Source organism: Odocoileus virginianus, chromosome 16 (genome assembly GCF_023699985.2).
Source record: "Odocoileus virginianus isolate 20LAN1187 ecotype Illinois chromosome 16, Ovbor_1.2, whole genome shotgun sequence".
Classification (NCBI taxonomy): Eukaryota; Metazoa; Chordata; class Mammalia; order Artiodactyla; family Cervidae; genus Odocoileus; species Odocoileus virginianus.
The window spans coordinates 19,228,218-19,252,219 of NC_069689.1; the positions used below are offsets into that span (position 1 = coordinate 19,228,218).

At 48.5% G+C, this 24,002-nt stretch overlaps 1 protein-coding gene across 2 annotated transcripts in view; it reads right to left on the reverse strand.

Annotated features, from left to right (window-relative positions):
- The window catches only part of SLC24A4 (solute carrier family 24 member 4), a 186,923-nt gene extending 165,972 nt beyond the window's left edge, over positions 1–20,951 (reverse strand). The window contains exons 1-2 of one of the 2 annotated variants that reach the window (XM_070477935.1): positions 20,132–20,951; positions 17,969–18,079 (exon numbers count right to left, since the gene is read on the reverse strand). In XM_070477935.1, the coding sequence (XP_070334036.1) occupies positions 17,969–18,079; positions 20,132–20,261 (241 nt within the window). In that variant the 5' untranslated portion in view covers positions 20,262–20,951. The remainder of the gene's footprint in view (positions 1–17,968; positions 18,080–20,131) is intronic. The other variant, XM_020875995.2, reaches the window with a different exon arrangement.
- Between the last annotated feature and the right edge of the window lie 3,051 nt (positions 20,952–24,002).

The following is a 24,002-nucleotide window of genomic DNA, read 5'->3' on the forward strand; positions in this document are numbered from 1 at the left end:
GCGCAGGCCTGCCCCTGGCAGGACCTCCCCAGCAGAGGGGGACAAAATACACTTGTCAATATGGCCTGGGTTTACGGGAACCCGAGGGACTGCGAAGCACAAGGTCATCCTCTTGCTTTTGGGCACCCATGGCAGGAATGCCAGGGCAGGAGCTCGATCTGGGTGATGGAGACTCATGCAGGGACTGCAGCCCGACATCCTGGGACTCAATGGGCCTCCGCTCTCACCCCAGCCCTGCACCGCCACTATGTATGAACCTCTGTAGGTCCTCCCATCCCCAGCTCCTTGTTAATGTCATCTGGGAGCTTTAAGAACACCTCTCTCCAGGTCCCAACCTTAAAGGCCCTCATTTAATTGGTCCAGGGTGAAACCCAGGCATGGATAATTTTTTTTAAAGCTCCCTGGGTGAGTCTAAAATACAGGCGGGTTAAGAACTTCAGCTTACAGACCTGAGAGTCCCACCAGGCCTGTAATATACAGGGTTGGAGAGAGTGGGCTAGACTCTTCAGCATTTCTCCACCCAAACTCCTCCCCCAACTCCCGTAATATTTGGGAAATAGTAGGTTGAATAAAGTTTAAAGCTCAGATACTTGTAGACCTATATTCACAGCAACATTTTCACCACAGTCAAAAGGTGGAAAGAACCACATATCCAATGATGGATGAATAGATAAACAAAAGTGGTCTGTACACAACAACAGATTACTCAGTCTTGAAAAAGGAAGGGAATTCTGACACATGCTACAGTGTGGATGAACCCTGAGGACATTATTCTAAGTGAAACAAGCCAGTCACAAAAAGGAAAAGACTGTATGATTGCACTTATACAAAGTATCCACAGTAGTCAAACTCAGAAAGGAGAATGGGGGCTGCTAGAGGCTGGGGGAGGGGAAAGGAGTCAGCTCTGGTTTCAGTCAGAGTTTCAGCTGGGGATGACCAGAAAGTTCTGGAGAGGGATGGTGGTAAAGGCTGCACACTTATGCGAACTGCACCTAATGCCACTACACTTTGTACTTTAAAATGGTTTAAATGGTAACTTTCATGTCTTTTTCCATGATACTGATTTTTAAGTTTAAATGTTTTCTTACTGCAGAATATTTCAGAAACTTGAACATGCTGTTGTGACCCAATCTGTTTCCACGAGAGGCAGACTTCACAACTCTTCCCCAAAGTTATCTGATCACAATGCTGTTTTGAACAAGAGATGGGGAGTGGGGCAGATCACCTTCAGGACCCGTGCTCCTCGAAGCAACTGGGAGAATGCTGAACCAAGCACTAGGTACAAGCTTTCCATATCCGAACCCTGGCTGTGTGGCTGCTGGAGCATTAAGCAAAGCAGCTAACGGGAGGATCTCACTGAATTCTACCAAGACCCCTGCTGGGTAAGCAATATAGCCCTCATTTCACTGCTGGGGAAACTGAGGCTCAGAGAGGCCAAGTAACTGGCCCAAGGCTGCTCAGCTCACTGGTAGGGCTGGGACTCATATCTCGGACAGGCAGACTCTACTCCTACTACAGTTAAGTTCCCTCCATTTGAACAAGTTCCATCTAAGAGCACGATTGTAAATCCAATGTGTTTTTTAAGTCCAACAAAGTTAGCCTAGGTACCCAACTAACACGATCAGCTATACAGTACTGTACTGGAATAGGTTTATGCCTTTCACACAAACACATACAACACCACCACAAAAAAATAAAGAAAACATTTTTAATCTTAAAGCATAGTACCTTGAAAAGTACACGAGTACAACAGCTAGCATACAGGGGCTGGCATCGAGTGAACAGGCAAGAAGAGGTTCTGACGGCAGGAGGGAGAGGAGGTGGAAGACGGCAGACCTGAAGAAACATCAGCAATAGGAGACAGAGGGCAAGCTGCAATGTCACTCGTGCCTGATGTTAATGGAACGCACGTTTGCATCTTTGAAAGTTCGCAACTTGAAGTTTCGTAGGTAGCGGACTTACTGTATTCCAAAGCAGCAGTGCTGATATCTCCCCTGAGCTTGTTAGAAATGCAGAGCCTCAGGCCTCCCTCAGACCTCCTGCGTCTGCATTTTAACCAAGTCCCCAGGTGACCGTGGGCACATTAACGATGGAGACACATGGTTCTGTGCTCTAACACGTGCACCACCGTGATCTCTCAGGGCCCTCTGACTTCATTGAGTGCGTCTAAATATTCACTGTGAGCTTGGAGCTTGGAGGCTGTGGAAGCAGCAGCAGTATCAGCCCGTTGCCTTTGGTCTGCAAATTAGACACCAGTCTCCTCCACTTCTTTCTTTCTTCCTCCAAATGCATATGGGCCACCCAAAGCCCTCAAGTCATTTGGATACTTGTCACACCACTCTACATTGGGATTTTTGCCAGCGAAGGAAAAACAAGCAAGGTTTTTAAGTGACCAAAAAGATTTCAAAGCAATTCTTTCAAGGGTTTGCCCCCTCTGAGGCCCAGAGAAGAATTACTCAGAAATTAGAGGAAAGATGCAACAGTACAGCCAGTTCATTCTGTTACCAGTTCCCTTATAAACCTTCCAGCATGCTGGCCCATCTAATTTAAAGAGCCCAGGTGATGGGGCTTCCATTTTCCTGGGGAGGCTGTTTGACAAGCCAAGGTTTCCTTTAAGAGGCTCTTCCCCTCCCGGTCTGAGGATTCCCCAGGTACAGCCTCCTGCAACCCGGTGAAATCACTGCCAAACCACGTCAAGTGCCCCTTCTCAACACAGTCTGCTTTGACAGAGGCTTAATAAACCAGAGTGACTTAGCTGCTCTAATCTCTGCTTCTAAGTCATTCTATCTACTCCATTAATCACCTCTATCGACACTCCTCCAGGTCTCTAGGGAAGTTCTACTTCACTCTGGTAATGGGCTTCTCCAGACTGCAGACTAGCCTTTCAACTTCAGGACTCCCATCTCTGGCTCTCATCCACGCCCTGTAAGGCCAGTCCTGCATCCCGGGAGCCCCTGCCCAATGCTCATCCACACCCTGGGGGAGAGGAGGGTCAGGCAAGGTCATCAGCCATTCTGTGGCAGCCCATTCAGCAGAGAGGGCATTTCACATGGCACGTGAACGGTCCCTGTCCTGATGTTCACCTCCAAATAAGGTAGGACCAAAAGGCCACCAGCCCACAAAGGAAGGCTGGAGTGCTGACTCTGCCAGGGGTCCTCGTGGTGACACAAATCCTTCCAGGACAGGCACTCAGCTGCCCCTCTGCATACTCAGAGTGGGCAAAGAGTTGCAGAAGCAGGACTCTGTGGGGCTCTGATATGTTGGCTATCACCCAGAATAAGGGCCACAGAATTCTCTCTCTGCTAAATCTGGTTTTGTTTAAATGCCTATGTGTCACTTACAGCAAAAACCTCTGCAGTTGAAGCCTCTGGAAAATCCCATGGGGCTTAAGCCTGGCTGATAGATAAAGTGTCATAGCCCGGGCGTCCCAACACGGGGGCAGAGTGCAGAAGGATCCGTGCTCCCTTGACTGTCAGCTGTGCTCCCCAAGGCTAAGAACTGCATCTGTCACCCTGTATGAGCCAGACGGAGGAGCAGTGCCCCCTTGGGCTCAACACAATGCAGCCACAGGGCCCACCACGCCCATCCAAGCAAAGCCAGCTGAAAAGAGCCACGCTCGCCCCTGATCCAGCCAGGTCCTCTCTTACCACCCTGCCACTGTACCCAGCACCAGGAATGTTGCATGCTTCCATCTGTCCAGCAAATACCACTTGCGTCAAAGCACATCTCAACCCTGCATGGTGCACGATGTCTTCCAGCCACACCAGGCATTAGAGTGTCATTCCAGGTCACACGTGGCAGTCACACCTGTGGGCTCACCGAGAACAGGGCCTTCTCTCCCTACCCTCAGCACTGACCAAGGGCCTCACACACGGAGGGCCAATGAGTGTCTGTGTACTTCAGAACACAAAATAGAGGACAGAAACCAGCCATGGGGCTCAATAGAAGGTGGGCGAGGGTCCCTGCAGAGGGGTCCAAGTCTAAAGAAGGAAGGGATGCTTCCCAGGCCCCCATCTTGGAAAATGGTGGGTTGTCTGGACTCTTTATCTGCATCTGTGGTCAGAAATGACATCTCCTACCTCCAACATCTGCTGAGACCTGCAGAAGATGCCTTTCTTCATCTAGTCCTCCACATCTGGCACAAGATGACCACTTTTACCTAATTTCTTTCCAATAGCTCATAATTGTTCTCCCTGTCTTCAGCTGTTTTTCTAGGCATGATGCTAAGAATGTTCACCTTATTACCCTAAAGTTACCACCTTAAAGTTATCCCCCATGTTGTCAGCAAGTCATCTTCCTAAAACACACAGCTGCTCAGAAACCATCTGTGGCCCTCAATGCTTACAGGGTAGGGGTCAAAAGGCCTTCAGATGTTTGAGTCTCTTGGTCCAACATGCTTGTTACATGATGACTAGCCTCCCACACCCGCCCATACACATTGTGCTCCAAGCTTACCCCAAGACCTAGCTGCCCCTCACCCAGGGGACCCTTCCTCATCTTCCCCAAAGAATACAAGCTTTGGGGCCAGGTGGCCTGAGTTCCAATCCCTGCTCTGCCAATTCCAAGTTAGGAGAACTTGGGCCAACTATTTAAGCTCTCTGTGCCTTCCTCGTATCTTCTGTAAACTGAATATAATAAAAACAATAGTAATATCCACCTACCACCTACCTTCCTAGGATTGCTACAATGCTCAGCAAAGGAATGTGTAGGCCCACATTCAGGGCCCTCTTTTGACAGGATGCTCTTGGATCCTGATATTTACAACCTACCTGTCCTTCTTGGGTTCTAATCTGCAGGATTGGAACACTTCATATTCCTACTTGTATTATACTCGATTTTGTATTTGAGCCTCCCAACTGGAATGAGAGCTCCCTGGAGGCAGGGTCACATCTAGGTCAGTTTTCACTTCCCCACGGGCCCAGAAGATAGTGTTGTTCGATCAACACTCATCTGGCCGCCAAGTACTAAACTCAAAGATGGTTTCCTACCTGAGCTCAAAGAAACTGCCCTCAGGAGGCCTTCTAAGTAATTTTTTCATCCATGTGATTATTTTAATAAATCCTAAATCTTTCATAAATCTTAAGTACAGAGTTGAACCAGCTGGTATGGGATTGAACCAGCTAAAAGGCTAGTCCCTGAACTAGGCATGTATAATGGAATCAGCAGTCAGACATTTATAAAGTGAAATGAGATAAACCAATGAGGGGGGTCATAAAAGCTGGTATTTGGAAAGATGTTCTAAAAGACCTCCTGCATCTTTTTTTCTAGCCAGACATCCCATGAAGGGAGCCTTTCCTGCATAAGGGCCATGTGCAGCACTTGCGCCAAATCCTACTTGTGGTTTAATGAGTCAGTTCTGAAAAGTCCCAAATAATTGATTTTCTCCATTTCACAATGAAGGAATGTTCTTCAAAAGGTTGAGCACATAGTTACACAAAGGGCTTCCCTGGTGGCTCAGTGATAAAGAATCCACCTGCCAAGCAGGAGAGACTGGTTCAATCTCTGGGTCAGGAAGATCCCCTGCAGAAGGAAATGGCAACCAACTCCAGTATTCTTGCCTGGGAAATTCCAGGGACAGAGGAGACTGACGGACCACAGTTCATGGGGTCACAAAAGAGCTGGACATGCCTTAGGGACTAAACAACAACATAGTTATGCAAACAGTAGTAATAATACTTGTACAGCACCTGGCACTTGATCCTTAAAAGCCTTAGGATAAACAGCGTCATCATGATGCCCATTTCACAGGCAGAAAACTAAGGCTGTAATAGCCAAAATGACTCATTTGTGCAGGTTGTATCAGGGCCAGAATGCAGACTCTGATCTTCAAATTCCAGACCGCATTCATCAAGTTCCCCCTCAGCAACAGAAAGGACCAGATGTGGAACACACAGCGGCCTCCTGCAGCCTGCACAGTCTGGGCCATCTCAGCATCAACCATGTAAAAGGCCAACAGCACACATAGGCCCAGATATAGACTTCTTAACCTTTCTACTTGAAATGAAGCAAGTGCTGCTTTTATAAAATTCACCCTCATTCCTTTGGTTCTAAAAAATTCATCCTGTAAAATTATGTTCAATTTGAGTTATCTTTTGGAGGTAATTTCAGCAGCAAAAATCTGTTCAGTACTTGGTCTGTGCCAAGCTCTCCTGTAAGTACGTTACATAGATTAACATGCTAAGCACATGCAACCCCATGAGGAAGGTACTGTATGGGCTTCTACGTGCATACACACACACACACATACAGTGCTCTTCTAGAGTTTGGGCTATATCAGTGAACAAAACAAACCCTGCCCCTTCCGTGAGGTTGGAAGATAAAGTAACTAGTTCAAGGTCAGGTAAGCAGTAAGGGCAGCGGCAGGATTGGAAACCAGGCACTTTGACTCCAGAGTCCTTGTTCTTAACCTCTGAGCTCTTAACTCTTAATTCCTCTTGGCTGGGTGGCCTGATCTGTCCCAAAGCATCAACAGGCAAGTGGGGACGTGCTTTCGTGGGCCGCAGCTCCCTGCCAAGCAGAACGGGGACCTCTGTTGTCCAATCACTATTTGCAGCAAACTGAGTTCATGCCTGACTCTGGCCTCAGTTCTAGAGCCAAGGATGCAGGGGACACAACCGTGCCCTTAAGAAGCTCCCAAACAAAAAAAAAAAAAAAAAAAGCTACCAAGCTAGTGTGGAAAGACTAGCAAATATTTTTATTAGTTTACCATCTGTGCTGGTCCCAGTACCACCTGTGAACTGGGGTGAACTGCCTGAATTGTGACTTGGGGTGGGGGCAACGTGAAACCATTTACCAACTTCATCCTGAGCAGCCCCAGCATATTGTCCGACCCTACCTCCTTCTGCTTTAAAAAAAAAAAAAAAAATCAAAGTAATCTGATTCAGCCTAGCCCTGTTTGAGCACTGACTCCCTGCTAAATCCCCAAAGCCTAATTACTTAACTATTGTGCATGGTAATCTTAGGAGGTGTTTGTTTTCTCTCTCCCCTTGGACAGCCAATGAGCATGAGGCGGTGGTTGCTAGTGAGCATTGCTCAGGTAAGAGATAAAGCTGTGATTTCTTGCGCAGCACTTTCTATGGACCAAGCCCTCCACTTCAGAACACCCTTCAACCGCCACCTCCTACCGTTCCAGTGCTTGATCAGGCATCACTTTCTCCAAGGAGGGGACCCTTGCCCTGATCCACCATACTCATTCCTCCAGAGGTATTTGCCATAGGTGACTCTGTTATTTAAGACACCAACTCCTCCATGCAAAGCCTGTTCCCTGACAGCGGAGACTAGATCCGGCCCCCAGCTTCACAGCCTAGTACATCTCAGGCTTTGTAGACAGTTGAGAAATGCACATTGCCATTATGTCCTCAGGCAATGTCTTGAGACCCAGAGCTGCAGCCCCCTCCTGTGCTGAATTAGCAAAGGTTGCCATGGACTCAGAATCTGGGGGCACCTTCCCATGTGCAAGGGGACAAGCCACTGGGCAGCAAGCTCCTCTGCTTCTCAGCCACATAGTGACCTTCCTGTTCCTTTCCCAAAGGGGACATGCACTGCCCTTTCAGAAGAAACTGTAAAATTATTCCGGCACATTTATTTTCCTTCTTTTTTCGTCAAATGCTATGCTCCAATGGCCTCTTCATAATGGATGATGTTTGCTTGTTTGTTGTTTTTTTTTTTTTTAAAAAAAACCTTTTCAAGCATTTGACTTTGCTATTGAGTTGAACGGCTGGATCCCTTCCACCCAAGGCAACACATGGCAATGCTTAATGATTTCCATTTTTAACTCAAGGAGGAACGTTCCTCAGAGTTCAAGAGGAAGCCGAGTGGGCGCTCTGGATTGCGGGAGGCCCGCATGGCGTCAGGAGCGGAGAATCTGGAAGTCAACGGGGGAGCAGATGGCCCAGCAAGGAGGCGAGATTGCTAGCAGATGGCCCCCATAGTTTGGATAAGGCAAAAAGAAAAAAAAAAACTTTTGATTGCAAACAAATTGGTATTAGAAGCATACCAAGAAGAGAGGCCCACACAGATGTTTGCTGTTGCGATGGGCAGGCATTCCCTCTTCCTTTAGGGGGGCACCCAGTCAGTGACGGAGGCTGGGATTGCAACGCAAGTCCTCATCTCTAAATTGTCTTTTTTCCACTTGGTTTATTCATAATTATGGATAAGGATGTAGGCACACAATTCAGACCACCCAAATTAAAAAGCTTGGCCCCACAGAGGACGTTTAGGGCAGTGAAAGCGTTCTGCAGGATATTGTCCTGGTGGATACAACATCATTACAGGTCTATATCACAACTCAGAGGATGCACAACACAAAGGGTGAATCCTGATATAAACTATGGATGTGGTTAACAATAATGTACAAATATTGGCTCATCAACTGCAACAAATGCACCGCAGTAACGCCAAGTATTAACGGGGAAGCTGGGAAAAAGAGGAATAATAGAGGAACTCTATTTTCCTCTCCAATTTTCTAAAAACCTAAAATGACTCTAAAACAAAGTCTGTGGATTCTCCCTCTTACGCACGCACCCCTGACTCTTCTTGCTGGCTGGGTGACCTTGACCTGGTCACTTAACCTGAGTGGCCTTTTCCTTATCTTCAAAATGAAGAAGCTAATAGCACTGACCCAAAGGGTTTTTTATGAGGAGTAAGTAAGTTAATACACAGAAGGCATGTGGAATAGCTCCTGTCCATAGTACGCTGGTATTAGCCATGATTACAATGATGGCCACAGATACCATGTGCCAGCGATCCTGAGATACTTCAATTATCCATCATGGGATTTAAGGCTTGCAGCAGCCCTAAGAGGCAGGTAGGAAATGCTGCTATCCTCATTTTACAAAAGAGAAAACCTGAAGCTTAGAGAGATTATATAACTCACTGAAGGTCACATGGCTGGTCAGTAAGGGTGAGCTGGGACTCAAACCCACATGACTGCCTTCCCCATCACAAGCTGGAAAGAGCTGGTGCTCCCTGGACAGGGCCACTGTCTGGCTGCTGGAAGGCTTTGCACTTATCCCATGTAATCTCGCTTTGGAGGGTGGGGGTTGTGAGAGAGGGACAGGGGTGTGTGAGAGGGAGGCGGGGTAGAAGGGGAGAGACCGACTCCAAAGGCCGAGTAGGATCTTGGCAGAGCCAGTACTAGAACTCAGACTTTGGCTCCCAAACCACTTGATCTGCTGCATTAACATATCCACTCCACGCACATAGAAAAGCCAAGAGTGATCACCCCTGGTTGATCACCCTTGGCTGTGATGACAGACTGCTCCCTTCCTTGGCCTCCACTTGTGATCAGGGTGGTGGCTCTGCCAGCCTATCGCTGTTCCAAGGCAGATGGTGACAACGGCCCCAAGAAGTCACCCGGCTCCTCTGGAGGTTGTTCCTTGCAGGAGAGCCCCTGCCCAGGCTGGACCGCCTGCTCTGCCTCCTGGGACAGGAACGGAACCGTGATCTCCCTGCCCACAGGGATAAGTTCAATTCTTGCTTTTCCAAAGCAGCGTTTGCTTTTACATAACAACTTTCAAACTTGGGATGTGTGACTTGTCTCCCAAGCCTGCTGGAGCAGCCTCCGAACAGACGTTCGTTCAGAATCCAGACACTTCATCTCGTCTCCGGTACCACCTCACCTCCACACCCACACGGCCTGATGTACTTTTTGCAGCTCTGGGTCCCCTCCTCCTACTCCTGCCTTCTCGTGCTTTCTGCACCTCTGCTCCCCACACCGGGGGCGCCTACAAGGACCCGCAGCAGTGGGTTCCTGCTCTGTGATCACGTGTCCTCCTACCCCAGCTCAATGCCAGCTCCTATGTGCAGGACATCACACCCCCCCCACCCCCTCTCCTGTCCCCCTGGTCTGTACATCAGCCCTGACCCAGAACAGAAAGGGAAAGTAGATCAGAGGCAGGCTGACCGCAAAAGATCCTCCACCTAGAATGTGATCCAACGCCTCTGCTTTCCTGAAAATCTAGAGCCTCCCTTCATCTTCACATGCCTCTCGAGAACCTGTCTGCCCTCTCTTCCACCCAGCCTTCCCTCTATGGACACTCTTATGGGCTGAATGCATGCATGCTCAGTCATTTCTGACTTTTTTGTGACCCCATGAACTGCAGCCCGCCAGGCGCCTCTGTCCATGGAATTTTCCAGGCTAGAATATTGGAGTGGGTTGCCATTTCCTACTCCACATGGACTGAAGGTGTCCCCACAAAATTCCTTTGTTGAAGCACTAACCGCCCCCCTCCCAAGGTAGTGGTGTTAGAGATGGGGCCTCTGGGAGGTCACGGGGTGACATCATGAAGGATGACTTTGGACCTGATGCGATTAGTGGCCTCACAGGAAAAGCCAGCAGGGCTGTTCTCACTCGCTCTCTCCTGCCACGTGAGGATACAGACAGGCCAGGAAGAGCATTCTCACAGGAGCCTGACCATGCTGGTATCCTGATTTTGGACTTCCAGCCTCCAGAATTGTGAGAAAATACATCTCTGATGTTTAAGCCACCCAATCTACGGTATTTTTGTTATGGCCACCCAAGCAAAGACACAGAACCATGAGCCCTTTCAAAAGACATATGTGAAAAGCAGCAAAATCAAACATGATGAAGAAAATTCCTCCAGCATCAATGGTGGGAACCAAGCTCCTCTCTTCCTTTTCATAGGCATAGGCATAGGATGTTGGGAGCCCAAATGAACAGGAGTGACATGGCCGAGGCAGGGCCACTGGTTCCATCTTAAATGTGTAGAAAAAGGCGGTATAAGAATAGAGGAAGGCATTCCCACCCCAGCTGAGAAGCCAAAGAATAAAACGCCACCTAAATGCCAAGAGAAAAAAACAGTTTCTCTATCCAGAGGCAAGTTCTGCAAGGTACACCATCCTCCAGCATCCCAAACCTCCAAAAGGTTAAAAAAAAATAAGAAACATAAACGTATTTCCAGAAGAGAAAATAAACAGTGTGTGGTAAGATGTTTACTTCTTAACTTGTCCTCATAAAATTCCATTGACAGATAGTTTTCCAGCCCCTGTAATACACAGGCACTGTGTCATCTCCGGGGTAAGTAGATTAAAAAAATAATCATGAAAATGGAAGCTGATGTGTGAACATGTGTGTATAAATGCTTGATGGGTATTAACTCATTTAATTCTAACAGCCCTATGAAATGAATGCAATTATCACCCCCTTACCACCATCATTTTACAAAAGGAAACACTGAAGTACCTATTACAGTTTTAAAGTGCAAATGAGCCTTGTCTTTTATATCCTAGTTGAGAGAGGCAAATAATGTAACAATAGCTATAGAGTCTGTTAAAAGCTCAACCAAGAGAATCAATGACATAGAAGGCTACTTTGGGTTGAGTGATCAGGAAAGACCAGTGGGAGCTGGCAATCACACAAAAGACTCCATCTTGGAAGACTGGGGCTGGAGGATTAAGTGGTCCCCAGAAGCTCCAAAAGTCAGCCACAGAATGTGCCCATCTCTGGATCTCACAGGTCAGCGCCAGGCTCAGGCATCTGTAACTCTCAGAACTTCCCAGAGTCACAGGTCCCACTCTCAACTGTCTTCAAACACTCCAGGTGTCACCACCGAGAGATGTGTGGAAACCCTTTGGGTCCTGATGCAGACTGAAGGTCTCTGTCTCCCTGAAATTCTTATGTTGAATCCCTAACCCCCGAATGTGATGGTGTTTGGAGGTGCAGCCTTTGGGAAACGATTAGATTCATTTGAGGTCATGAGGGTGGAGTCTCCATGAGAGGATTAGTGCCTGTCTAAGAAAGGGAAGGGAGACCAGACCTCCAGTTCTCTCTCCACCATATGGGCACACAGCAAGAAGAAAGCCATCTGCAAGCTAGGAATGGAACTAGCCAACACCTTGATCTTGGACTTCCCAGCCTCCAGAACTGTGAGAAATAAATGTCTGCTCTTGAAAGAGAAAGAACAAATATCATACATTAATGCATGCATGTGGAATCTAGAAAGATACGGCTGATAAACCTACTTGCAGAGTAGTAATGGAGATGCAGACATAGAAAATAGACTTGTGGACACGGTGGGGGAGGAGAGGGTGGGATGAATTGAGTAGTGTGGAAACATATACATCACCATATATAAAATACGTAGCTAGTGGGAATTTGCTGTAGGACACGGGGAACTCAACCCAGAGCTCTGTGACAACCTAGAGGGGTGGGATGATGTGGGAGATGAGAGGGAGCTCCAAGAGGGAGAGGACATATGCATACCTGTGGCTGATCCATGTTGATGCATGGCAGAAACCAGCACAATATTGCAAAGCAGTTATCCTCCCAAAAAAGTTTGGAAAATAAATGTCTGCCGCCCAGCCTATAATGCTTTGTTCTGTCAGCCCAAATTAAGGCAGTTCCCACAGGATTCAGTGTCACTGCCCTTCATTCCTATTTCATGCATTTTGTAGGGAGGGACCCAATGCCTCTGGGGGAAGCAAAATAAATGACTTTTCCATAGTTTCTTCAGTGGTCAAAATGAAGCTTGTTTTGTTTTTTCAATTTTGCTTTTTTTTAGCTTCCCTACATTTAAAAAGAAACCAAACTGTGTTTCACTATGTCAGACCAAGTCTGAGCCTTCATTTAACATTCAGACACTGAAAGCCTAAATGTGGCAGACAGTGTTCTAACCCAGTGCTGCCCAGCCTTCAGTGGGCATGGGAGCCCCCCGGGGGATTCCGTTGGGATGTAGACTCTGACCCTGCAGTAGGTCTGGGGTGGGCCTGAAACTCTGCATCCCTAACAATCCCAGGTGATGCCAACCACCCTGAGCAGCAGGACTCCAGCCCAGCAAATGCATCAACTCTGGCTTAAACTTGGAATAAGCTGGAGAGGTCTGAACAAGTCCTGATTTCTGGGCTCTACCCCAGACAAAGGCAATCAGACACTCCAGGGTGGGGTCCGGGCATTTCAAAAGTGCTCAGTGGGGACTTCCCTGGTGGCACAATGGATAAGAATCCACAAGCCAATGCAAGCAACACAGGTTTGATAGCTGGTCCAGGAAGATTCCACATGCCTTGGAGTCACTAAGTCCATGAACCTCAACTACTGAGCCTGTGCCCTGCAACTACTAAAGCCCGTGCACCCTAGAGCCCCACAAGAGAGGCCCAGGCACCACAACGCAGAGTAGTCCCCACTCTCCACAACCAAAGAAAGCCCACGCCCAGCCATGAAGACTCAGTACAACCAAAAATAAATACAGTGCTCAGTGATCTGAACGTGCGGCCAGGGTTAAGAATCACTCTTCTGGACACAGAGCAGTGAGCTAGGTAGCTCTCAAGGGGAGACAGATGAGAAGTAACTAAATTATTTTAGACAGCAGAGACATATGTCATACAAACAACATGGGATAAGGTGACGAGGTCAGCGGGGGGTCGGAGGAAGGGGGCAGGCGGGAATTACACTGAAGCACAAATTACAAGACAGAAACACCACCAAGATCTGAAGAGATGACCCCAGGCTGAGAAAACAGCCCACTTTCCACCTCAAGTCTTAAGGGATGACAAGAGCAGGGTCCCATTTGTGTCTTCAGAACACAAAGCTATCTCTCTGACAGGCGCACAGGTTGCACTCTGAAGGGAGAGAAAATAAGACACGTTTCCTTCCTGGAGGTTCTTATGAAAAGATGAACTAATGTTTGCTGAACACCTACTGTGGGCAATGCTTCCGGTCTGGGAACTGACATAGCAGGTCATTCTTCAAGCTCCACATGAAGAAACATGTGGAGAGACTACATGGGGAGACCACATCCCTAAAAGACCCCATCTGGTAGATCATGAAGGGGGCAGTCTAGCTGGTGTGGAGGGATGCACAGTGGATGTCTCAGAGGATGCAAGAAACTTGTGGTTCTTTATGGGCAGCTCCTGTAACTGTGTAGAAAAGAAGGCAGCCAGCAAATGCCACCTTGTCATCACTTCCCCCTGCACCCTGACACTAACTGGTAGGAAGCTCTGGTCCGCCTTCATCACAGCAGCCCCAGAACAGGACTGTTACAAAGCCAGCTCCTGAAAATGCCTACCCCTGCCGGCTCCCAGGGGGACTTCAGGTTGGAGGAGGAAGCTTCAGTCCCATCCCTCCAGAGGCAGAGTCTGTGACCTAACTCTAAGCGGGTCCAGGCCCAACACTCCCCTGGCCAAGCAGCTGGCTTAAGGAAGCCATGTGACTCAAGTCACACCAACCCACCAGAACCTCGGGACTTCTGCAGAAACGCCTCAGCCAGCAGCACTCTGTCCAGCACTTTGGGGTCTGGGAGGACCTAAAGCCAGAGGTGTGGGTCCCCGCACGCTGGATGATATCTGAGCTCAGAAGCAGAAAGTAAGCATCACAGTTCACCTTTGATCTCAGCCAATAAATCCCCTTTTTTGCTAAACCCAGTTTGGGGAGGTTTTCTGTGTCTGAGGCAGAGGCCTGCTTCACCTAGACCCCCAGACTCTGCAGAACTGCCTTGGACTCCACTCACCATTCTCCGAGCCCCCAATGCGGTCCCGTGAGGCTGCTGCCTGGAGGATCTCTGCAGGCCTCCCGTGTCACCGAGGGCCCTGGGTTGGGACTCTGTCTTCTCTACTCGATTATGATCTGCTTGATCTTCTACCTCCACCAAGTGCCCACTTGTGAAATGGAAAAGGGGCTAGGTATTCTCATGGTCCTCGGATGAGGAGGCTGGAAGGGAACTCAGGCTTTGACCCCCTCTGGGCTGGGCGGAGAGCAGGGGCAAGTGCAATGGGAAGGGCATGCAAGCAGAGCTCATGCCAGCCAAGAGATCCTGGGAAGTCACTAAACCTTTGAGCCTGTGTTCCTCATCTTTGCAAAAACACTGAGGTGTTTAACGTTGGAAAGAGCACTTTCATTCCATCACTTGACCAATATTTACCGAGTCCTTTCTAATGTGCAGGACACTATCCCAGAAACAGTTGATACAAAGTGAACTCTTTGGAACCCCATGGACTGTAGCCCCCAGGCTCCTCTGTCCATGGGATTCTCCAGGCAAGAACACTGGAGTTGGTTGCCATCTCCTTCTCCAGGGGGTCTTCCCAACCCAGGGATCGAACCCGTGTCTCTTATGTCTCCTGCATTGGCAGGCAGGTTCTTTACCACTTGCGCCACCTGGGAAGCCCAATCCAAGTGACTTGTTGCTAAACATTTTGCCAGTTTCCCTGCTTCCCTCTTTGAAGGGGGACAAAACCAAACGTTCCTGCCAAATAGGGCTGACTGCTTCATAGTTAGTGGAATAATTTTTGATCAGACAGTACACTGAAGAGATAAGAGTGACCGAAGGGCATAGGAGACTCTAACCTAAGAAATGGGGTCCTGACTAAGCCAATGTGTCCAGACTACACGTGACAGGAGCTACAGGAGGAATGACCAGCCCAAGATGAGAGCTTGGTGAGCTAGAAATCAGTCCAAAACCCACTCACCCTCTTTACCCAGAGTGAAAAAGTGTTCCCCGCATGGATGGTGCTGATTTTAGCATCTCAAGAGATTGGAATGAGAGGATGGGCCCCCGCCACAGTTTCTGGCTGTACACATGTTCACGGGTTAGTCCCACACATGTGTCAGCCACTTCCCGCTGCTGGAAGAATGTGCTGAGGGAGGTGAAATGACAGGACAGCACCACTGCCCACTGGGTCACCAGGACAGATGGGAGTTCAAAGGGAATCCCAGCTGCTTCTCTGCAAGTTCACCCGGTCCCATCCCCATCAAGCAGAAGGTGAACAATTTGGAGATTTAGCTAAACCTCTGTGTCCCAAATGGATTCCTCAGACAGCATTTTGAGGGAAGGGAAGTTGATGGTGTCAAAAATAGGCTTTGAGGGAAGGGCCTGACCTTCATAAGTGCATGGAACTAACCAAACATTTCAGACCTACAGGCCTAGGTTCCAGGACCAGCTTCCCCACTTAAAAGTTTCATGACTTTGAGTGACTCCTGTTTCCTCCCTAGGTATTTACCCACCTGTAAAATGTTGATAAGACTTGCCTATGAAAATAAGGGCTTCCCAGGTAGCATCAGTGGTAAAGAATCTGCCTGCCAATGCAGGAGACACAAGAGATGCGGGTTCAGTCCCTGGGTCGGGAAGATCCCCTGGAGAAGGAAAAGGCTACCCACTCCAGTATTCTTGCCTGGAGAATCCCATGGACAGAGGAGTCTGGTGGGCTACAGTCCATGGGGTCGCAAAGTATTAGATGCAACTGAGCACGGCACTGCTTTGCTGGCACTCCCATGAGAATAAGTCCCGGGAAGATGGCCTCCTAGCCTGCTCCTTTGGCCTGGGTTTCTAGTTCCTTTTTCACACAGCCCCATGCAGAACCCCACCCGGTTCTTCCAACAACCCTAGAGTAGGAGGTCAAGTTCTATTCTTCCCATTTTACAGGTAAGAAAACAGACACCTAAAAAGACTGACTTGCTTGGCAACTTGGTGGAAAAGCTGAGTGGTATCCATCTAAAATAAAACCTCCATAGGGTGTGGAGAAAAAGGAACCCTCCTACACCCTCAGTGGGAATGTAAATTGGTGAAACCACCATGGAGAACAGTATGGAGGTTCCTTAAAAATCTAAACATAGAGTTACCACGTGATCCTGCACTCCCACTGCTGGGCATATATCCAGAGCAAACTAGAATTTGAAAAGATATGCACCCCGTGTTCCCCAATGTTCATAGCAGTGCTATTTACAACAACCCATACACAGAAGCAACCTAAATGTTATCAACAGATAAATGGATAAAGAAGATATACACACAAGGGAATATTGCTTGGCTATTAAAAAAAAAAAAGAAAGAAAGAATGCCATTTGCAGCAATGTAGATGGACCTAGGGATTATCATATCAAGCAAGAAAGACAAATCTCATATCACTTATATGTGGAAGCTTAAAAAATGACACAAATGAACTTATTTATAAAACAGAAATAGACTCACAGACTTAGAAAACAAGTTACAGTTACCAAAGAGGATAGTGGGGGGTGGGGGTAATTAGGTGCTTGGGACTAACATATACACAATACTATCCATAAAACAGGTAAACAGCGAGGATGTGCTGTGTAGTATGGGGGATTATACCCAACACTCTGTAATACCCTAAATGGAAAAGAATCAGGAAGAGAATAGGCATATACATATAACTGAATCACCCTGCTGTACATTTGAAACTAACACAACATTAGAAATGAACTATACTTCAACTTTTTTAAATAAGAAGATAAAACTTCATGGTTCCCAAAGAGCTTTCAAATGCATCATCCCATTGAGTCCTTCTCACAAGGAGCCCCAAGTTTGGAAGCCAAAGCTAAAACCTAGGACTGGCCTGTCTGAGCTTCCATTCGCTGGCAAGTACAATGCCTAGGAAGAAATCTCCACCCATTTAAGCAAAGCCTGCATCTGGCAAGGAGAACAGACAAGAATGGGTCCCTATAGCCTCTGACACCCTAGAAAAGTCAGAAGAGGAACATCAAACCACCTCCCAGGGCGAGCAGAACCATCTCTCAGGTTGCAATAATACCTGGAATTCCTGTCCCAAAGAAGGGGCCCCAGCACCCCAGCGTGTCAGACCCCTGCAGCGACCCTGGGTGGTATAACCTGGTGGGTCATCCCAAAGTGTCCTCTCCCAGAGCAGCTGGGTATGCTGCCCCTGGAGTTCCATCAGATGGACACAGCGACCAAAGGGAAAGAAAACGAAGACATCCAGACAAACAAAATGGGGGGCGGGGGCAGAACACTGACCCTTTAGGAGCATTGTGAGAACAAAAATTGAAAAGTGAAAACTCTCAAATGTGACCTTTTCGGTTGTTGGATAAAGAATGTGAGTTGCTTAGCAGCACAGCTGATTAATGCCTATATGTTACCTTTCAACTCCTTATTGCTACCCTTTCCCACTCAGGGTCACAAAACCATCTTTTCTCAGCTCTGGTTATGACTGTCTACATCCATACCATCTTGAGGCCAAGTCAAATGCCTTGGGAAGAATCTCTTACCAGGATCTGTGCAATTCTTAGCTGCCTCAGTCCCATTCACTGGTGCCATCAGCCTTCTATTTTTCCATGTATCTGGGAGAACATATTTGCTCACAGAAGCTGTTCTGTGCCCTGGATTGGAAAATAAGTCACAAACACCATGAGATCGACATGGCACCTACATCCTCACAATGGCCTTACAGCATACATCTAGCTCTGTCAGCAACAGCCCTGTTTGACTATTTAAAGCCATCTGCAGGGAGTGATACAGTGACTGGAAGCACAGTATCACCTGCTCACCTTCAGTAATCTGTTTCCTAGATCTAGTTTATTGTTTCTAGTCCCAGATAGGTCAGCATGTGCTCTGACCTTGGCCAAGATTGCTTTGGTCTCAGCCCCTCACAAGTGCAATACAAGGTTTAGACAGGTGACCATTAAGTTCTTAGCCAGTAAACATGCTCAGGTATCCCTGCCCTGAAGGATAAAGTCACAAACAGGTGGAGAAAGGTGATGGGGTCTGGCCCGGGACTTTGCACCCTTGAATGTGCATACAAATCACCTGGGAACCTTATTACAATGCACATTCTGATTCAGTAGGTCTGGGCCAGGACCTGGAATTCTGCACTAACAAGCTCCCAGGTGACACTGATTTTGATGGTCCAAGGGCCATACTGAGTAACAAGGAAGATCACTGGTGTGGACGCTGGTGACCAAGTAAGCTGAACTCCTAAAGGCCTTCCTGATCCAGCAAATAAAAAATAATTCTCACTTTAAGACCTTTAAAGTATTCATTTACCTCTCCTGAGGTGCACACTGCTTCAGCTGGGTAATAATACCTTTTCTATAATGCTGACATCTAAGAGCCTTTAGGTATTTTGTTATTTCTAGTGTGTAATTGAGGGAGAAAACACACCAACTTGCCCAATTGCAAAGCACCAGGTACTATGGTGTTAAAATAACCTTTCTGGATTTCTTTTGGAAAGGGCCAGTTTTGTTTAATCTTTCATCCTCAAATCACAAAGTTTGAGTTTTGAAAGGCTGTATAAAGTTTAATGAAGTTCCTGATTTCTATTAATCAACATGAGCCTCTCTAAATTGTCCCTAACTACTCAAGAAGGTAGCATCTGCTTTATTCCCCATATCCTGAGTGTTAAATCACAGCATTTCTTTCGTTTTCTTAAATGTTTGAAAATACACACATATATACATATGCACACATATGTATAACCGAATCACTTTGCTATACACCTAAAACTAACACATTATCATCAATCAAGGATACTTCAATTTAAAAGTTGAAATAAAGTTGCCAGAGAACATTAAAAATTAAAATAGAATATTAAAAACAATACTAAAGGGTCCCCAGCATCCATGAAAATGGGAACGTTAGCCACCCTGACTGTCTTCTGAAGGTTCCACCTGGGCTCACATCCCCTACTCCATCCCTAACATTTTTTGTAAGTTTCTTTTTCTCTCCAACTTAAATATGGATATCCTAAGCAACTCCCAAATTTCCTTGTCTCTTCTCGGATGGAAGGCGTGTGGATAGTTGTTCCAGGCACCAACACTAATTCCGCGGGGATTAGGAGGAGTTGAAAAGTGATTTTGAAGCACAGCAGCAACCTCCCCAGGGGACAGACTGCCCCACCATTTTTAGGGTTTGGAGAGGACGCCTCAGGAAACCCCGGGCGCCCCTTCGGCAGGGGCGGGGGCGAGAGCTAAGACTCAGTTCCCGGCCTCAAAACCTGGGTTTTTGAGGGACGCGGAGAACAATCTTCCCTGCTCTGCAAAACTGGAAGGCAGTCCATTCAGTCTCGTCCGCCCCAGGCCAAGAGAATCCACACACGGACCTCTCCGCTGCGCTGCCCACACTCCCTGGGCACCCCCAGGGACAGAACTCTGGCGCCGAGGGGCCAGTGGTTCAGGCTTTCGCCTTAGTAACACAGACCTGCAGCCGCGTTTTGAGCCCCCAGGGGCCGCGCGCAGCTCAGGGGAACAGGCACCAGCGCTCAGAGCGTAGTCATCAGCCCTCCTGGGTGCGCTCTACCTGTCCGATGGGGAGGGGACGGGATGAAGCCTTGGAGCTAACCTGGCTGGGAAGAGAGGGAAGACCTCCCAGAACTGCCCCGCGGTTTTCCAGCCCAAACCCCCCAACTCCCCGGGCAGGCCCGCACCATTACCTACCCCAGCTGCCAAAGAGGCCAGACGCACAGCACACCAGGGCCAAAATCGCGCACATGAAGCCAACTTGCTGCGGCAGCATCTCTCGCCTCCTACGAACTTTGCGCGGCCTGGGGGGCCCGCGGAGCGCCATCCCGCAGCGCCTGGATGCCGCCTCTGGCAAGATGATGGGGAGCCCCAGCGGCCGGAGTGCTATTTGGGGCCGAGCGGCGTGGACTGGAGCGGGCGACGCGAGGCTCAGAGGCCAGGGGCTCCAGGCCAAAGGTTCATGGCCCGCTGGAGAGCTCGGCAGGGAAGCCGGGAGAGGAGGTGGGGGGCGCGCGGCGCGGCCGGAGCTCAGAGTCCCGCGCGCGGTGTGCGCGCTCCGCGCACCATGGCTCGGTGGCAAGGAGGCGACGCCGGCACGGTGGCGCTGGCGGCCCTGGATCGCAGGGCTGGCGCAGTCCCGGCGCTGATGCCGCTACCTGCCCGCTCAGCCTCGGCGCCCTCGCCCGGCCGCAGCCCTGGGAGCAGTGCCTGGGGGCGCCCGCGGGAGCACTCAGTGCGCCCCCGCGCGCCGCGCCGCCGCTCCCACTCGTAGCATCCTCCCCCTCCAAGTTTGGCGGCGGTCGCCGGCCAGCGATGCTCCCCTGTTTCCCGGCGAGCCGAGCCGGGCCGGCCCAGTGCGGTCAAGTGGGGAAGCAGACTGGACGCGCGGGACCTGAGACCCTAGCCGCGAGCCGACTAGACGTCGGCCCTCCGGGGGCGAGCTCTCCCCGGGAACTTTGTCTCCGGCTGCCGGCGCCTGCGTCTGGGAAGCCGTGGCGCCTCCCGCCCGCCGCTCTCGCCTCCCTTCTCCTCCCCTCCCGCCCCTCCTCCCCAGCACGTGTACTCCTCCCCTAGGGCGCACTCGCCGGTGCGCTCCTCCCTTCCCCGGCGAGGCTCAACTACTGACCCGCACAACCGCCCTCCTTCTCTTTTTGTACCCCCCCCCCCTTCCCCGCCCCTACAGAGCCGAAACTAGCCCTTCTCTAACCCTGCGGGGCTGCTGCGGAGAGGAACAGGTTATGGCACCGCAGGGACTCAGAAACGAGGGTTTCTGTAGAGCGGTCGCTCTAGTCCGGGCTCTGCACGACCCCCGAGGCGACCCGAGGCCCCCACACCCCCGCGGGGCGGGAGATGCAGGAGAAGATTAATTGCTCGAGCTGAGCTAACAAACGCGCTTGCACCAAGCCCGCGGGGACCGGCTCCTGCAGGGCTCTCGGGGCGGGCGGGGGAGCCGGCGGCGGGGGCGCAGCGCTGACCTGCAAAACGCAGGAGACCCGCTGGAGAGAAACCCGAGAGTTCTGCCGCCCCGCCGCGGAGAGTTGAGCTTTTGATGTTCTGGAGCCGTACCGCTTCACGGGGCTTTCTGGGTTTGGTTTTGTTTTTCCTCCTCCTCTCTGATCGGCCCTGTAGTGTAAACCGCTTTTAAAATGGGGCAGGAGGCAGAATTTCATAAGAGCTGCCGCTGAGTTTTAATCCGGGGGCAAGCAGGTGGTGGGGACCTTGAGCGTGAGGGCCTCAACCCCTGGGAATGACTTCTTTCCCTGGCCATCGAGCACCTAGTTAGAGCGTGCTAGGGGTTAAGTCCATTTAAAATCCTTTCTGGAACAAGGCCAGGTCTGTTTAATTAAATAAATACACACCCACCGAGCGCAGGATCAGTGCCAAGTGCCAGTCAGAAAACAAAACCACCAAAATATGTGTACGATCCAGTTCCTGCTTTCAAGGAACCCCAAATCAAAGGGGAGCCAGACCCTTGGATAAATGCCGGTTTAATAGAGTCAGTTACAAAAGTCACTATTTTTGCAGAACGTGTGTTATTTTATTTATCATTACTCAAAATGTGGTCCACAGCAGCATAAGCATTGCCTGGGAGCTTGCAAGAAATTCAGGCTCTAGGGTTCCCGCCCAAACCTATTGAAAATTGTGAATTTTTAACCAGACCCCCTAAGAGGTTTGTGTGCACATTCAAGTGTCAGGAGCGTGACCCTTTCAAATTTGCCCCACTGATTCTAGGGACACCATCTGGGCAGTTCCTCTCCGACTAAGCCTTGCTTGTGTTGGCCTGGCATAGTGACACAAGTGAGAGGTAGCTGGAGGGCCAGGGGAGGGGGAAGTTTCACTAATTATTTTCCGATGTCCCTTTTCAGTGCCCACGGGTACTGGAGGCATGAACACAAGACTAATTGCAGTGGAAACCCCTAGAGTAAATGAGATGGAAACAGCTGGGTAGGCCTTGTATAGAACAGCTCAGAGCTCTGTTTTGTCTGTAGAGCAGCCTTACCACTGAGGACCTCCCTCTATATGGGTGACCTCTACCAAGCATCCCTGCCAGTGACCAGAAAAACCACTTTTCACATGTTTGAAGAATTTTCTTTATGACCAGGCTGTACAAAATTGCTATTTAGCAATAGCAAATAAAAAGCCATAAAACTGTTAAATGTGGCATTTGGAAAGTTATCAGAGAGCCGATGGCATCCTATTTTCGCCAAAGAAAAAGAGTTAAAGCGATAATATGCTTTCATCCCATCCACAAGAGAGCATTCAGGTCACATTGGTTAAGGCAACTCTAATGAACAAAATGGCATATTATACATGCACCTCAGTGTTTCTTGCAGCACATTTATAATACAATAGCCAAGACATGGAAGCCACCTAAATGCCCATTGACAAATGAATGTGTAAAGAAGATGTGGTATATTTGCACAATGGAATATTACTTAGCCATTAAAAAGAATGAAATAATGTCATATGCAGCAACATGGATGGGCCTACAGATTATTAAGTGAAATAAGCAAAAGACAAATAGTATATATCACTTATTGTAGAATCTAAAAAATAATACAAGTGAGCTTATTCACTTGCATTAGAAAATAGAATTAGACCTGAAGACATAGAAAATAAAATTATGTTTACCAAAGGAGAAAGTGTTGGGGGGGGGCAATGGGGAGGACAAATTAGGCGTTTGGGATAAACATATAACACTACTGTATGTAAGAGAGATAACCAATAAGGACCTACTGCATAGCAAGGGAAGATATACTCAATATATTGTAATAACCCATAAGGGAAAAGAATCTGAAAACACACACACACACACACACATACACACATATATACGTATAATTGAATCATTTTGCTGTATAGCTTAAACTAATACAACATTGTAAATCAACTATATTTCAATTTAAAAAAAAACTTACTGAAGCTTTAAAAACAGGATCTTATTACTAGGATTCCCAGGTGGTTCAGTGGTAAAGAGACTTGGGTTCAATCCCTGGGTTGGGAAGATTCCCTAAAGCAGAAAATGGCAACTCACTTCAGTATTCTTGCCTGGAAAATCCCATGGACAGAGGAGGCTGGCAGGCTATAGTCCACAGTGTCGCAAAGGGTTGGATGTGACTTAGACACCGAGTATGCAATATTTTCTTAAAACTGTTGTCCATGGAGTTCATGTAGGGCTGGCGAAAATAGACATTTCTGAATAGAAAACAGGCCAAAGGAGTCATCAGTGTCCGTCTTTAAACATTTAACTTGTTCTTTAATAGAATGTTTCTTTGACATCTTTCACCTGCTCTCAGTAAATAGAACCCTTGAAATAATTTCACATGCACAAATGGATTCCTTCTATTTGACAGTTTAAAAAGCAATTCGTTTGAAACTGTACTTTTTGCTTCATTTAAATAGTGCCCATTACCAAATAGCCTTTGCTGCGGTTCTAATGACTCACCCTGCAGAAGAGAGAATTGGGTCTTATGTTCTTTTGAATTCAAAGCATCCAGGCGCATTCTCTAAGCAGGGCCATGGAGACAAATGGAAAATGCATTTCTGGGGTTGTCTTCGTTAGCCT